This window comes from Nyctereutes procyonoides, unplaced genomic scaffold, assembly GCF_905146905.1.
Source record: "Nyctereutes procyonoides isolate TBG_1078 unplaced genomic scaffold, NYPRO_anot_genome, whole genome shotgun sequence".
Taxonomy (NCBI): domain Eukaryota; kingdom Metazoa; phylum Chordata; class Mammalia; order Carnivora; family Canidae; genus Nyctereutes; species Nyctereutes procyonoides.
In genome coordinates, this window is record NW_026575046.1 from 53,859,417 (window position 1) to 53,876,555 (window position 17,139).

General features: G+C 45.0%; 1 protein-coding gene across 5 annotated transcripts in view; it reads left to right on the forward strand.

Annotated features, from left to right (window-relative positions):
• Positions 1–625: 625 nt before the first annotated feature.
• Positions 626–17,139, forward strand: part of WAPL (WAPL cohesin release factor) — an 80,719-nt gene continuing 64,205 nt past the window's right edge. For 2 of the 5 annotated variants that reach the window (XM_055325188.1, XM_055325189.1), the window contains exon 1: positions 3,091–4,203. In XM_055325188.1, the coding sequence (XP_055181163.1) occupies positions 3,555–4,203 (649 nt within the window). In that variant the 5' untranslated portion in view covers positions 3,091–3,554. Of the gene's footprint in view, positions 1,038–3,090; positions 4,204–17,139 lie in introns of those variants that run through there. The other 3 variants (XM_055325191.1, XM_055325190.1, XM_055325192.1) reach the window with 3 other exon arrangements.

Genomic DNA, 17,139 nt, shown 5'->3' on the forward strand with positions numbered 1-17,139 from the left:
GCTGGCAAAACTTTTTTTTTCCCTCTCTCTCTTTTTTTTTTTTTTAGTTCTTACGTAACCGCATCACCGTTATCACACCGCGCAAGGTCAACGGTGGTTCGTGTCGCCGGGGTCAGAGCCGGGGCGGCCCGGGCCGCAGCGGGAGCATCTCACGGCCGGGGTGACGTCACCCGCGGTCCCCGCCGTCGGGCCGCCGCCCGCCCGGCTCCCGAGCTCCCTGCTCCGGGGCAGGCCTGGCGCAGCTGCACCGCCCGCCGTCCCCAGGCTCCGGCGGGTCCCTGGGGGGGAAGCGATTGACACAGCTGCCTGCGCCGCGCCCCCGGGGCCTCTCCCGCAGCACCTGCGTCTGCCCGCGGGGGGCCGGGCGCTACGAGCGGGCTGCGAGCCGCCTCCCGGGCCGCCGCCGCCGCCGCCGTCGCCGCCCGCGCCTCCCGCGCCTCCCGCCGCCCGCTCCCGCGCCCAGCGCACGCGCGCGCGCGGCGGCCTCGCGAACGCGGACTACAACTCCCGTCGGGCCCCGCGATCGGACCAATGGCGGGCGCCGGCGCATGCGGGGAGCGGCGCCTGCGCGGCGGGTTGAGTAAGCGGCCGCGTGATTGGCTGCACGGCGCGCCGGCCGCGCGGGGCCTGTGGGAAGCGGAGTGACGGAGCGAGCGGCTGTTGGAGGAAGGAGGTGGGGGCCGGGAGCGCAAATGGCGTTGAGATGGTCCAGGGCCGCGTTCAAACTCCAGCGCTGACCACCCCCCGGCGGAAGCGGCGGCGCGGGAGGCGGCGGCGGCCTCGCGGGGGCCCGTAGCCGGCGCGGCGGCGGCCAGGGAGGCCTAGGCCCGGCGCGGCCGGCGGCGCTCGAGGCGGGGAGGGAAGTTGCGGGGCCGCCGCTCCCCCCCCCCCGCCGGGCTTCCTATTTACCCCGAGCCGCGGCGCGGGCTCCGACGGCGGCCGAGCGGCGCGCGGGCCGGGCTGCTCTGCCGCGCGGGGCCGCGGGGAGCGGGAGAGGCGGCGGCGGCCCGAGGCCCGAGCACCCGCCCGGCGCCGGGGTAAGTGGGGGGGCGCGGCGGGGCGGGCGGGGGCGGCCGTCGCTCGGGTGCCCGCGTTCCGAGTTGCTTCCGGGCCGGCGCTGCCCGCGGGGCCCGGCGGCGGGGGCTTCCGGGGCGCCGGGGGCCGCATCCAGGTCCCGGGGGGGCGCGGAGGGCGGGGAGGAAAGTTGCGGCCCGGGGCGCCGGCCCCTCCGCGGCAGCCCGGAGCCCGCGGGGGCCGCTGCGGACGCTGCCCTGCGCTGCGGGCGGGCCTCGGCACCCCCCCCCCCCCCCCGCCCTGCGGCCGCCGCACTTACCTGCACCTCGGACCCGGCCTGGGTCGGAAGCAAGGGCCCAGCGACCTGGGAAGACTTGGCCGCGAGTCCTGCGCCCCTCCTCGGGGCGGCGGAGCCTTGGGCGCCGTGCTCGGGTGCGGGCTCGCCCCCCCCCCCCCCGGGCTTGCACGCGCGCGGCCCGCCGGGCTCCCGCACATGCCATCAGCGCCGTCCCCGGAAAGACGGGGAGCCCTGGAGGGGGACCCGGGAGGACGGGGTGTTATGTAACGGGCGCCCGTGGCTCACGCTCAGCTCGGCGGCCGCCGGGTGCTAACCGAGCGTCGCCCCTGCACGCCCTGCCCGTGCCCCCCCCCCCCCCCCCGCCTTTCCAACCCGGAGCACCGCAGGCGCTGCTCTGTCCGCCTTCGAGCATCCAGGGCGCGCACAGGACGTGGAGTCTTAGGGGGACGGACGCGTGGCTGCTGCCACCTTCCACCGCCGCCCCGCGCAGCGACCTCCCGTATGCCCAGGGCTGGTTTGCAGGCTCTGAACTCGCAGCAGGGCCGGTCCCGTGGCTCCTGGACCTCCCCCCGCCCCCCTCCCGGGGCCCGAAGGAGCTTCAGTCTAGGTTTTTGGTCTGGCCTCTCTAGTCGACGTTTTTAGGCGATGACTGCTGTGTGAGCGTCTGCGAAAGGTTCCGGCTCCGGTGGGGTCTGCGCGCGCGGTGTGCGCGCCGGGGCCCCGAGTTCCCGCAGGACTGAGACGGCCCGACTGCGTGGCCCCCACATGACCCCGGGTCCCCGGGCGGGTGGGGGCCGCACCCCACAGGCCATGCAGGCATCCCCCAGCCTGAGTCCGCCTCTCTCAGGAAAAGGGTTTGCCACCTGCCTGAAAGGCCTGCACCGCTGTTCTCGCTCCGCGCAGGTCTGTAGGACGACTCAACCGTCACTTTGTCAAGTTAGTTGGTCTCTCACCAAAGGAGAGGGAAAATCCTCCGCTGCACGCGTAGGAAACTCAGTTCACCAGCGACGGATGTTGTAAGACTTTAAGTCAGCAAAGGAAAAATGGGTTTACAGACCGAAATGTATTCCGTGTCATTCCTAGTGCTGTGTTTTAGATTTCAGAGTATGAAGAAGGTTGGCTTTTCAAGACCTACACGATGGCTTATTTTTCTCCCTAGATGATATTTAATATATGGATATTTGAACTTCAGAAGGTTGCAGTGTAGGAGATAGACAAGAATGGAGTGTTTAAAATGTACTGCAACTTGCTTTGAAAATGTTTTGCTCTTAATTTACTGTCCTGAAGTTTGTCATAGATGGGTTACTGTTCTGTAGACGCATCAGATGAGTACAATTTATCTTTTATAAAGCCGAGAGGGAAATAAACTTCTGCATTTCTGTTGCTTCCTTTAATAGTCGGCAGGCCAGTGCAATTATGCTGCAGTTCACCAGCTTCAGTAACTCAGCAAGTGAGCACAGCACTAGAGGGACAAGGGAGACAGAACAAGTAGGGGTTCTTACGCACAGGGAGAGGACCAGCTGGGGAATATTTTTCTTTTTTCTTTTTCTTTTTTTTTTTAAATTTTTATTTACTTATGATAGGCACACAGTGAGAGAGAGAGGCAGAGACACAGGCAGAGGGAGAAGCAGGCTCCATGCACCGGGAGCCTGACGTGGGACTCGATCCCGAATCTCCAGGATCGCGCCCTGGGCCAAAGGCAGGTGCTAAACCGCTGCGCCACCCAGGGATCCCTGGGGAATATTTTTCAAGTCACAGTTCAGACCACATGAGACCAAGAATCAGAATCTTTACGATTGTGTTAAAAAACTTCAGGTTCTAATAAATGAAAAATAATACATTTTTCTGGCTTTTCCCTCTTTTTTTTCCCTTTATATGAATAAATGCTCTAAAGTTTCAAAGACCTGATTTAGTCAGTTATTTGATGTTTCTGAGATCCTGGAAAAAAATTTACATTTCGTGCTTAAGATTTTATATTAGGAGTAATAACTCTAGTCATATTATTATTTTTTTTTGTGATATTTATGAGAATTGTGCATACATTTTAAACTTAAAAAAATTGATGTTCTGTTACTAAGTTGGTATTGGGGATAAGTTGGTTAGTCATTATACTTGCTTACTTTGTCAATAGCATATGAATGTGTACGCTTTGAGATGAGATTAAGATCTGGAAATCTATAGGATAAAAAAAATGAGTCCCTTTCTTTATATGCCCTTTCCATATTTATTCAAGCATTTTTAAATGTTTGTATCTTGCATGTTGAAAAGCCCCATGGGGAGAATCCCTGGGTTCTTATTTTTACATTCAGTGTTAACATTTGTTAAGTATTTGGTGATTATATATATTCTTACTTTTTTTCCCCCCCACAGAGAATATGAAACAGGTGTCAAAATGACATCCAGATTTGGGAAAACGTACAGTAGGAAAGGAGGAAATGGCAGTTCAAAATTCGATGAAGTCTTTTCCAATAAACGGACCACCCTTAGCACAAAATGGGGAGAGACCACATTTATGGCTAAATTAGGGCAGAAGAGGCCCAATTTCAAACCAGATATCCAAGAAATTCCGAAGAAACCTAAGGTGGAAGAAGAAAATACTGGAGATCCTTTTGGATTTGATAGTGATGATGAGTCTCTACCAGTTTCTTCAAAGAATTTAGCCCAGGGTAAGGGTTCCTCTTACTCAGAATCTAGTGAAGCTGCTCAGCTGGAAGAGGTCACTTCTGTACTTGAAGCTAATAGCAAAATTAGTCATGCAGTGGGCGAAGACAGTGTTGTATCTGATAAATGCTTACTTTTGGAAGAAACTTTGGTTGGGAAAGAAAGGAGCACAAACCGAATCTTAGAAGATGATGCAAGCAGAAGTAGCTGTGCTAAATTAGCGACTTCAGGTAAGTTTTGAATTTCTTTATCCTGAGCCAGAAGAGCTTTGTGTAAGCTGTTTTGGTAAATGCTTTAAATTCTAAAATACCGTGCTTCTTGGGTTCTCTTTTTGCATTTATGATTAATGGGGACTATAGACACTCTTGTAGAAGAGACCTAAGAACTTTAAAGAAACCAATTGGGGGTTGAAATTTTACTTAAGCAACTTGGATATGAATGTTTCCAGACTGTTTACTCACGGCACATTTTGGGAACAGTTTTTCCTACGTCTCTAACTCCATTTCCATTAAGAAGCATCTCTTTTGTTGTGTTAGCGTGACACAGTATCTCGTTTCTGCTACTGTGGAGGGTTTGTATCGTTACTGATAATGGAAATAAGATGAGCATTTACAATGAGGATTAAGTTTAGGAGTGTTAGGCTTTCCTTCAAACCTAGTTTGGAAAGATTAAGGGGGTATTGTGGAAACATTGAAGAATTGAACTTCATTGCAATTTGAGATTTATTTGGAGTCTGGTGCTGGTAGCAACTTGTATTAATAGATTTTAATCCACAAGATCAGTTGTAGTTTTAAAGTGTTAATTTGTAAATCCGGCATCTAGTGTTCATTCAAAAAAAAAAAAAAAACAAACCAGTATGTTTTGTCTGTTGTACCTCTACTCCTTTTGTAAAAGATTTGAGACTTAGAGTAAATGGTAAAAGTGCAATTAATTAAAAGACCGAAGAGCTAAGATCAGAGATAGCAGCAGAGATCGCCTGCTTGGTTTATTAGCAACAGGACAAGGATGGCACTGTAGTTGCAAACAGACCTTAGTTTTTGACTTCCTGGCAAAGTTTGGTGATACAAAAAGTTATGTAGATCTCCTATTTTGAAAGGAAGGAAGAACAAAACTTTTCCTAGTACTGAATTCTCAAGAGGAGTTTGCTCCCCTGAGGCTTAATGTAAGTGCTTCAAACAGTATAATAAAAGACGTTGCCTTGCATAGTTTTACGAAAAATGCTGAACGTTTTTCACTCTTTTTCTCACCCTTGGATGAGAGGATGAGCCAGCTGTTATTGTCATTCCGTTGATCCTCCCGGTTAATTTCGATTTGGCTGTCCTTATGCTTTGTCACAGTTCTTCTGAAACATTGTTCAAAACTTAAGGTTAGAATAAACTTTATTGAAAAAACAGATTAAAAACTGTTTCCCAGATCAGCTCCTAAAAACGTATCATAATCGTAGGACTGTTGAACCTAAATAAACTAACGCAGCTCTCCTTACTTTATAGATGAGGCTCAAAGAGGTCGAGTGACTCTCCAAGGTTGGCTAGTGGCAGAATTGGAATGAGGTTCATTTATCGATTTTTAATGTGTTAAGTGCATACTGCGTACCCTCCACTGTGATAGGCCGTGGGAGTGCCGTTGCACTTCAGTTATCCAGCGTTCCTACTGCTTGCTGTACCTTGTCCTCTGATAGTTAATCCACAGTGCGGGGCACGTAACCTGGAGGAAGGAAGGTGAGGGTGAGAAAGTGGCGAAACTGGTCAAGGAAGGCAGACTCAGCTTCCTCAAGTGCTTTTTGAGAACAGGGTATCCCTGGCAGGCAGGGGGTCACAACAGCAGGATGAACATTTGGGTAGAGGGACAATACGAACTTAGAAATTAAAAATACCTAGACAGCAGTTGCTTATACAGTTTTGCCGATGTTACATCTGTACTGTGTCCCCACCACCGTTTGAAGTTGTTTGGTGGGAACTGGAAACAGTTTTCTGTAGAAATGAGATATTAGATTCCCAGTCTGATATAGCTACCTTGTAGTTTTGCTGCTGATACCAAGGACTGAAGGGGAGCCCAGACTCCCGGTTACAATAGTTTTGTGAGGAGAAAATGTGTGCCAAAGTACAGATAAATAGATATTTAAGAACATCTTGTCCCTCTTCCTCCTTCATGAGGTATACGTAGTGGAAAGGGCGTGGAGCAGCACTATGAATATTTTTTTGCCCTCTCTTTTCCCTTGACCACCTAGAGCTGCAGCAACCCACTTGTAGCATAAGAGGGAACTTTGAAGGAATGCTTTTAGTTCTCATGGTAGTCTTATTCTAAGTTCTGAAAAACCATTTATATGGGCAGCTCTGGGTGGCTCAGTGGTTTAGCGCCGCCTTCGGCCTAGGGCGTGATCTGGGGACCTGAGATTGAGTCCCACGTCGGGTTCCCTGCATGGAGCCTGCTTCTCCCTCTGCCTGCCTGTCTGTCTGTCCGTCTCTGTCTCTAAAAACAAACAAACAAAACAAAACAAAAAACACATATTTATAGATTTGTGTGTTTATAAGTTGGTTATAGTTTTGGAAATATTTCTGTATGTTAGAGCTTTCCTTTTTTTTTTTTTTTTTTTTTTTTTTTTGCCCCTACTCTCTAACATCTGGGCATTTCCCTGTATCTAGACTCTTCTTGAATACGACTGTTAGCTTGTCATTGCCTTTACTCTCATTCAGAAAGCCTTCTGGTTTTAGTTGAAGTTTAGAAATCCAAATTTAAATTTCTGATAAAGGCGGTTTTCATAAATCTAAAGTGGTTCCTAACCTTTTTTGAGTTAAAGATCCTTTGAGAGTGATAAAATTTTGGACTTAGAAAAACAAAACGCTTGTATGTGTAATGTTTCAAATCTTTGCAGGTCATTTTTGCACACTTTATTCAAGAGCCTTTGAGAAATTTTATGTTAACATTTGTTCAAAGTGCACAAGCTAAATTCCATAATATCCTTTCAGTGGAATGTTCCTGCTCACTCAGATCATTTTCACTGTAGAATTATATCACATCAGTGAGAAGGGCTTATCCAAATTCAAATTTGCTGTATTATTTCTCCTGGCATTAAGTTTAAAGTGCATCTCAAAAAAAAAAAAAAAAGTGCATCTCTTTCTCTGTAGGGGAATATGTGGTTAATTTTTAACTACTATTAAGATTTTTTCATATTTATGTATTATACCTGGTAGTACTTTTATTTTTTTTTTTTATAATGATTTTTTTTTTTATTTATTTATGATAGTCACAGAGAGAGAGAGAGAGAGAGAGAGAGAGAGAGGCAGAGACACAGGCAGAGGGAGAAGCAGGCTCCATGCACCGGGAGCCTGACGTGGGATTCGATCCCGGGTCTCCAGGATCGCGCCCCGGGCCAAAGGCAGGCGCCAAACCGCTGCGCCACCCAGGGATCCCTATTTTTTTTTTTTTAAGATCGAGCCCAATCCCGGGACTCAATTCCACGACCCCAGAATCAAGAGTCAGATGCTCAACCAACTGAGCCACCCAGGTGCCCATCAACTCACTTGATTCTTAAAACAACCTCACAAGATAGGTGCTATTATCATCTACATTTTTATTTTATTTATTTCTTAACGATTTTATTTATTTATTCATGAGAGACACAGAGAGAGGGAAAGAGGCAGAGGCACAGGCAGAGGGAGAAGCAGACTCCACGCAGGGAGCCCAACGTGGGACTCTGGGACTCCATCCCGGGTCTCCAGGATCACGCCCCGGGCTGAAGGCGGCGCTAAATCACTGAGCCACTGGGGCTGCCCTAACTCTTTGATTTTTAAAGAACAGAAAACTTAGGGGCACCTAGGTGGCTCAGTCAATTAAGCATCTGCCTTTGGCTCAGGTCATAATCTCAGAGTCCTGGATTGGAGCCCTGTGTGAGACTCCCTGCTCAGTGGGGAGTCTGCTTCTCCCTCTCCCTTGGCGCCCCCTCCCCTTGTGTGTGCACATACGCACGTTCTCTCTCTCTGATAAATAAAGTATTAAAAAAAAACCTATACCAGCTTCAACAGTTGTCAGTATATGAGAAATCTTGTTTCATTTGCTCTATACTCTTTCTACTTCCCATTCTCTACTCCCTGGATTAAAGATTTATTTATTTATTTATTTGAGAAAGAGATTTGGAAAGGGAGGGAGAGAAAATGTGTGTATAGGTAGAGGGAGAGAAGCAGGCTTCCCTCTGAGAATGGAGCCCAATACAGGGCTTGGGGCTGATCTCCTGACCTTGAGGTCAAAATTCAAGCCAAAATCAAGAGTCAGATACTCAGCCTACTAAACTACCTGGGCACTCCTCCCTGGATGATGATGATGGTGATTATTATTATTAGAGATTTTATTTCTTTATCTGAGAGAGCACAACACGCAACAGAGGGAAGGAGCAAGAGAGAGAAGGAGACTCACTGCTGAGCCTGATGTAGGGCTTGATCTCAGGACCCTGAGATCATGACCCGAGCCAAAGGTAGATGGTTAACTAACTGAACTATCCAGGCACCCCTCCCTGAATTATCTTTTTTTTTTTTTAAAGATTTTATTTATTTATTCATGAGACACAGAGAGAGGCAAGGACACAGGCAGAGGGAGAAGCTGGCTCCATGCAGGGAGCCCGATGTGGGACTTGATCCCAGGACCCCAGGAGCACGCCCTGGGCCGGAGGCATGCGCCAAGCTGCTGAGCCACCCAGGCGTCCCTGCTCCCTGAATTATCTTAATGCAGATTCAGGACTTATATTTTTATTTGCAAGTACTTTAGTTGTAATTGCTGTTGAAGTGAGTTCTCAAAACAGGTGTGCCACTTAAAACTGTTAGCAGGACCTAAAGGATTGCCTTTTTAAGAGGTCTTGGAATATTCTTTAAAGTGTGGAATCCAGGGCTGTGTGCATTAGGGGCAAAAGAAGGCTTCTCTTGCCTTTTGTATGAGGCTACTTCCATTTTCCATGTTTGTGCTTTCTGCTATACGTTTTTAATCTGGACTCTAGAATAAAGTATGCAAAGACTTATATTTCTACTTGGCACACTTTCCTTGCCAGCCAGCTGGGATTCAGTCTACACATCCTGCCAAATATTGAGATAACTACTGCATAGGCTCTTAATTTGCATGACTGGTTTTGTAGCCAATACATTTTTTCCATTTGCTTAAAGCTGTATGGAGTGTTTGTATGTTAGAGGGCTGTTATTGTCAGGAATTTAAGAACTTTGATTTGGAACTGAAGATGATTTTTAGCAAGGAATGCATTGTTCTATTCCTGAAAGCTTAAAGTAGGCCAGGAACTTGTGATGTGAGATGAGATTGTCATCTGCTTATTGGATAAAGTATAGGTGATTAATGAGGATTATTAATTCTGAAAGTATAGTATCACCAGCAATTCCTAGCCTTCATTTAGGTATTGAATGCATTTGTTTAGAATATAATCGAGTCATAACTGAAATCCTTTTAAGAGAAATAAATAAGAGACCTATTACTTATTTAGCTCCTACTTTATGTCGAACCCTGTATATATCAATTGATTCTTAATCACAACTATGTAAGTCAGGCTTTATTTCCATTTTATAGAGGTAGAGCACATTTCAGTGAATAATTTGAATTACTAATAGAAGATCTGAGAAACATCCAAAGTGTTCTTTTCTTGAATGAACATAATTTTGTCATATTAAAAGACTTCTATTTAAAATAACAATGTTACTGGGGCACCTGGGTGGCAGAGTTGCTTAAGCGACTCTTGTTTTATAGCTTAGGCTCGGGTCATGATCTCAGAGTCTCAGAGCAAGACTGAGTCAGACTCTATGCTCAGTGGGGAGTCTGCTGGAGATTCCCCGCCCCCCACACCTTGTGTGTGTGCTCTTTCAAATCCTCTTAAAGTTTTTTTGTTTCTTTTTTTTTTTTTTTTTAGATTTTATTTATTTGACAGAGTGAGTGAGCAAGAGAGCGCAAGCAGAGGCAGAGAAACAGACTCCCTTCGGAGCAGGGCCTGGTGCGGGGCTTAATCCCAGGACCTGATCATGACCTGAGCTGAAGGCAGATGCTTAAGCGACTGAGCCATCCAGGCGCCTCGATAAAGAAATCTTTTTTTTTTTTTTAATTTTTATTTATTTATGATAGTCCCACAGAGAGAGAGAGAGAGGCAGAGACACAGGCAGAGGGAGAAGCAGGCTCCATGCACCGGGAGCCCGATGTGGGATTCGATCCCGGGTCTCCAGGATCGCGCCCTGGGCCAAAGGCAGGCGCCAAACCGCTGCGCCACCCAGGGATCCGATAAAGAAATCTTTAAAAAAATATCAGTGTCACTGTATAATCAGTTTTATCTTGATGTTGGAAATGACTGATGGGAATGGATTCCCTCTTGCCGTTATTTAAATAGTTTTCTTTTTAATAGGAATTGTGTCCTAAGTAATTATAACAGTAAATAAAACTGACCTTATTTTTATAAGTAATAAGTTTTTTTTTTATTTTTTGTGCTGTGTACAAATGGAAATTCAATATGTAAATTCTGAAAGACTGTAATTTTAAGTTTTGTTTGTTTTAAAGTAGAATTTTTTTTTAAAAACTATTTATTTAGGGATGCCTGGGTGTGGTTCAGCGGCTGAGCGTCTGCCTTCTGCTTGGGGCCTGCCTTCTGCTCGGGGCGTGATCCTGGAGTCCCGGGATCGAGTCCCACATCAGGCTCCCCACAGGGAGCCTGGTTCTCCCTCTGCCTGTGTCTCTGCCTCTCTCTCTGTGTTTCTCATGACTAAATAAATAAAATATTTAAAAAAAAAAAACAGATTTATTTATTTTTTTCTAGTAATTTCTGTACCCAACATGGGGCTTGAACTCATAACCCCGAGATCAAGAGTTGCATGCTCTTCCACCTTAGCCAGTTAGGTGCCCCAGAACTTTAATTTCTTGTAAAATGTTTTTTAGTAAAAAAGAGAGTTAGTTTCAAGGTCTAAGTAATAACAAAAGTGCAGTTGGCCACTAACAAATTTCTTTTGGATCCAGGTTGAGTATCAGCCAGGAGAGGGTAGGTAGTACATAGAAACTATAAGCATAGTCTCTGCCCTTTAGGAATGAAGCTGTTGATTTCTCCTGGTAATAATAAATAACTGTTTTTAAAACAGTGACAGTACATTTGTATAATACTTGATACTTTTTAGGGATTTTCCATATACCATATTTTTAAAATTTAAAGCCAGCCGATACATCCATTGTTTTGGTCCAATATCTGACTCCAGGAAGCGGTCTACAACTTTTCCAGATCCCTGATGGAGAGGAGAATGAATTTGTTCATAAGAGGACCTAGGGGATGCCTTCTTTCCAACCATTCAGCAGTTATTTTAATGCCTCTGTATGCTGAGTGCTCATGTATGTCAGTGAAGAAGATCTTGTCTGATTCACATTTTTTTTAAAAAGATTATATTTATTTACTCATGAGAGAGACACACACACACAAAGGCAGAGACACAGGCAGAGGGAGAAGCAGGCTCCATGCAGGGAGCCTGACGTGGGACTCGATCCCGGGTCCCCAAGACCATGCCCCATACTGAAGGTGGCGCTAAACCGCTGAGCTACTCGGGCTGCCCATGATTCACATTTTAGTAGGCAAGACAGTGATTGAATAGAGAATAAGAAGTATATGGAAAATCATGGGAAAATACAGGTTCTGAGGTCCCTGGCTGGCACGGTTGGAAGAGCCATGTGACTCTTGATTTCGGGGTTGTGAGTTGAAGCCCCATGTTGGGTGTAGAAATTACTTAAGTAAATAAACTTTTTAAAAAAGAAAATAGGGTCCTATGATAGTGTATAGTGGGCTGTTTGCCTGGTCTGAGTGAGGGGTAAGGGCAAGGCTAACATTTAACTTGGGACCTTCTGCTGTACTGAGCAGGGATGAAAGTGGCAGAGCTTAGTGGCATAGGTAGTGAGGAAAAAGGATACATTAAGAATGATTCTCAGGTATTTAATGTGAGCACCTGAGCAAGTGGGTAGTATTACTCATTGAGATAAAGGGATATTTTGTGGGCAGCTTCATCAGTTCAGGTTTGGGCACATTGGATTTGAGGTGTTTGTGAGGGGTAGGATATACTAGTATGGAACTTAGATAAGAAACCTTGGTTGGAGATAATACTTTTGAGATTCAGCATGTAAGTGTTATTTGAGGGGTGCCTGCCTGGCTTAGTCAGTTGAGTGTCCAACTCTTGATCTTAGCTCAGGTCTTGATTTCAGGGTCATGAGTTCAAGCCCCGTGTTGGGTTCCGTGCTGGGTGTGGAGCCTACCTAAAATAAATGAGTGAATGAGCAAGTGAATTAATGAATGAATAGGTAAATGCTATTTGAAATTACAGGATTAGATGAAGTCATTAAGGAGAATGTTAGAGGAAAAAGCACTGAGCTATGAAGAACTTGCATTACTTAATTGACAGAAGAGGAAGAAAAACTAGATGAGGAAATTGAATAAGAGCAGCTAGAGCACTAAGTAGGAACATTGAGCCAGTGCCGTGTTATAGAAGCCAGCAGAAAGGAGCTCATGAAGGATCAACTGAACTGTAATGCTATTGCAAAGTTCATCAGAATGAGGATTGCAAAGCTGGTATTGGACTGTGCAGCTTGGGTTGGAACAGTCTAAATCGTACATAGTGAGCATGTGAGGGTGGCAAGTATACACAACTCTTTAAAGATGTTTGAAGAAGAGGAGAGGTTCTGAAAAGTTACGAGGTGATGAGGAGTTTTGGAAGGTTTAATTGCATGGGAGAGCTTTGGAGCATAGGCTTCAAATCACAGAGGGAAAGTGGTCTTGGGAGAAGGGATGCCACATTTTCTGGACAGAGGAAAGGTGGATGAGAATGTGAGCTTACTGAGAGGTGGGAGATAAGGTGGTTTATGGAGGAAAGCATTATTTCCCCCATGAAGTGATAGAAGAGGTTATCTCGGAAAGGGAGAAAGAAGGGTAAGGAAATGCAAGGGCTGTAATGAAGGAACAAGGGATTCAAACTGATGCAGAAAATGTTAGGAAGGAGCCATGTAGAGAGATTTTTTGAGCATTAATGAGACCTTAGTGAAGTTTTATCGTAAAAACTCATGGTTATTTACTTCATTGTGTGAGTGGCCTCCCCTCCCCTTGGTAGGCCCTGTTAGCCAGAACCTGCACAGAATATAGAATAATAGGACAGTAAAATTGGATTATCTTGGATTGTCATTTTTGTCTGACAAGATGTAGAGTGAACAGATAGAAAAGAAAGAATTTAGGGTATTGCCTAGAGAATGATTGAAATGATGGACTATGGAATTTAAAATGTTTAGGAACTGGACAAGGCTGGTGGATAGGAAAAAGAGAAGGGTCAGTATACTGAGTCTTATTAAATAGGTTAAGAGTGGGGGCACAGATTGGATATTTGGTAGGTTGTGATTGAGAAATGGGTTATCTCATTTTAATATTTAAGAGGTCAAGCCTTCTAGGACATGACAGGTTTCTGCATGAAACAGATTTGGTGTCTGAGCTGGAATGTAGAAGACTATGGATGAGAGAAGGTTAAAGAACTGTGAGGTCAGGGGATTGGGATTTGGTGGAATTCAGCATGATAGGAAGACTGGCATGAAGGGTAGATTGTAAGTCCTGTGTAAAAACCCTTAAATGAAGAATAAGGTTGTTAAGAGACAGGTATGGGGAAGATTAGAAGGTAACTAGCTAAGTGGCACAAACCTCAAAAGAATGGGCTTTTATAAGAGGATGGAATAATAATAGTTTTATAAACAGGCTCTGGAGAGCCAGCATACCAGTGACCCCAAAGCATCCTTCTCTCAGATACTAAAAGGGGCTGCAGGAGAATAGGCACGTGTAGTCAGGGTCCAGCTAGGGCATGGAAGTGGTAGAGGGAATGAACCCCCAGGTATATGTGAGTGTCTTGATCACTGAAGCCTGTGTACTTTGGATTTAAGGGTTTGGGTGGTGGTGGCGGCACTCAGTTGTTGGATTATGAGGTTGGAAAGAAGTACAGATACATTTTGAGTATTAGAGTTCAGGAGAAGGTAGATGGCAAGATGTGTTTACATTTTGGATCATGACCCAGAGGAACGAATGAGAAGCATGGTGGCTTTATTTATTTTTAATTTTTTTTAAAGATTTTATTTATTCATGAGAGACAGAGAGAGAGGGGCAGGAAGATACATAGGCAGAGGGAGAAGCAGGCTCTCCATGGGGAACGCAATGTGGAACTTGATCCCAGGACCCCAGGATCACAGCCCGATCCTAGGGCAGTCATCCAACTACTGAACCACCCAGGTGCCCTCCATGGTGGCTTTATTTTTATTTTTTAAAAAGATATTACTTATTCATGAGAGACAGAGAGGCTGAGACATAGGCAGAGGGAGAAGCAGGCTCTGTACAAGGAGCTGGATGCAGAACTTGATCCCAGGACCCCCAGGGTCACGACCTGAGCCAAAGACAGATGCTCAACCACTGAGCCACGCAGGTGCCCTATAGCATAATGCTTTTAAAGAGTATTCCATGTAATAGTAGTTAATTCCTTTTTGATTGCTGAGTAGTATTCTATTATACATGTACCATAATTCATTCATTAGTTGAAGGACATTTGGATTGTTTGCAGTTTGGAGCAATTATGAATGAAGCTGCTATCAACATTCACATTTAGGTTTTTGTTAGACGTATGTCCTTATTTCTTTTAAGTACTTAGGTGTGGGATTGCTGGTCATGATAACATTGATCTTAAATTTATATGCTTGCAAAGGATATAATTTCCCATAAAATAATATAATTTTAAAATAAAACTAACATTTTTAACTGTTTTATTGTAAAATAAAACACAGATATAGAAAACCACAGAATATAATGTATAAAAATATGTTTAATGAATTATTTATATAACCAACACCCACATTAAGAAATAGCATTTTGGCAACCACTCTAGAATCTTTCCATCTGTCCCTTCCTTCACCCCAAGAATAACTGGTTTCCTATCTTTTATCATAATCCCCTTCTTACGTGCAAGTGCTGTAATTATTTAGTGTTCACCTTCATATATTAAAAAAATTAATAAAAGAACAAATTGTTCTTTAATAGAAGATTTACAATACTTTTTTTTTTAAGATTTATTTATTAATGAGAGGCAGAGACATAGGCGGAGTAGGCTTCCTGTGGGGAGCCCGATGTGGGACTTGATTCCAAGATCACGACCTGAGCCAAAGGCAGATGCTCAACCACTGAGCCACCCAGTTGCCTCTCCCTTTTTCTTTTTGAGTTTGTGTTTCTTTTTTCTTTTTCTTTTTAAAGATTTTTATTTATTCATGAGAGACTCAGAGGCACAGACACAGGCAGAGGGAGAAGCAGGCTCCATTCCATGCAGGGAGCTGGACGTGGGACTGGATTCCAGGTCTCCAGGACCACACCCTGGGCTGAAGGTGGCACTAAACCACAGAGCCACCCGGGCTGTCCTGAATTTGTATTTCTATTCCACTTCCCTTTCAGAATTTTATCCTAATGAACATATTTATGCTTAGTTTTTTAATGATCATCCTTTTCATAATTCTTTGTGCAAAAATGTGTGTATATATATTTGTTTAAGCTTAAGCTTCTATGAACTTTCTGTGATTGTAATACCCTGAGTATTTAAAAATTCTTCTAGATTATTATGAACACAGTTATTGGTGTGTATTTGATCAAATATGAATGCTATACATTTTAAAGGCAAATTTATTGGAAATGTAGGTCTGAATGATGATGGGTGGGGCTTTTTCCAGTTCATGTGTATGACTGTCATTGCTAGGCTAAGAAAAAGCTTTGGCATCAGTCTGTTCTAGGGTTTTTTTTTCTCTCTTTTTAAAAATATTTTATTTATTTATTCATGAGAGACACAGAGAGGCAGAGACACAGGCAGAGGGAGAATTAGGCTCCATGCAGGGAACCTGATTTAGAAATGAATTTCCTTAAACCTCAGTTGTGCCTATGTATGTTTTGGAAGTTTTTAGTGTAACTCTAGGGGTCTGTATATTTAATTTGAAGAGTTAATTGTCATCTGGAAGGGAGGACCACGGCTTGAGGAGTGACTCGAGTATATAATACATTTCCAGTTTCCTGGTGGTCAATATGGCCAGCTCGAGCAGGAGGCATGGTAGGAAATAAGCTCCTTGACTTGCTGGTGGGTTGTCACAGTTAACACAGGCTGTTGATTTGGGGATGTGGGAGGTTGAGTTGATGTGGACTGCTCTGTGATTTAGACTGTGTAGTGGGCCCAGCAGAATAGGACTTTTTTTTTTTTTAAGATTTTTGTTTGTTTATTCATAGAGACAGAGAGGCAGAGACACAGGCAGAGGGAGAAACAGGCTCCATGCAGGGTGCCCGACGCGGGACTTGGTCCCTGGTCTCCAGGATCACACCCTGGGCTGCAGGCGGCGCTAAACCGCTGTGCCACTGGGGCTGCCCAGAATAGCACTTTTGAAGTTATTTTATGTTTACTGATTTGTTTTTTACTGTTTAAATTATATATAAATTTGGTATTTGATAGGTATGCTTTATAAAATATAAAAATGCTTTAAATTATTAAGAAAAGTTTTTTTTTTTTTTTTTAAAGTACCTTTTACCGTTCAAATCTTTGAGTAAAATTGAACCACTGAAGATGTGGCATCTTTTTCCTTTGGCTTTTTGGGTGCCTCTGATAAATAGCCACATATTCTTGTTACAGTGAAAAAAATCCACTCCCTTTCACAGAAGCAAATGCTGTTGACAGTTCATTTCTTTCTCTCTCTCTCTCTCTTTCTCTCTCTCGCTTGATTTTATTTATTTATTCATGAGAGACAGAGAGAAGCAGAGACATAGGCAGAGGGAGAAGCAGGCTCCATGCTGGGAGCCCGATGTGGGACTTGATCCCAGGAGCCTGGGATCACGACCTGAGCTGAAGGCAGATGCTCAACCACTGAGCCACCCAGGCGCCCCTGTTGACAATTTCTTATATAACTTTTCACAGTCTTCAGTATGCATAGCATATAAATCTATCTATCTATATATATTTAATTTATTCATGAGAGACACACACACAGAGGCAGAGACACAGAGGGGGAAGCAGGCTCCTTGCGGGGAGCCTGATATGGGACTCGATCCCTGGACCAGGATCATGCCCTGAGCTGAAGGCAGATGCTCAAACACTGAGCCCCCCAGGCGTCCCAAAAATCTATAT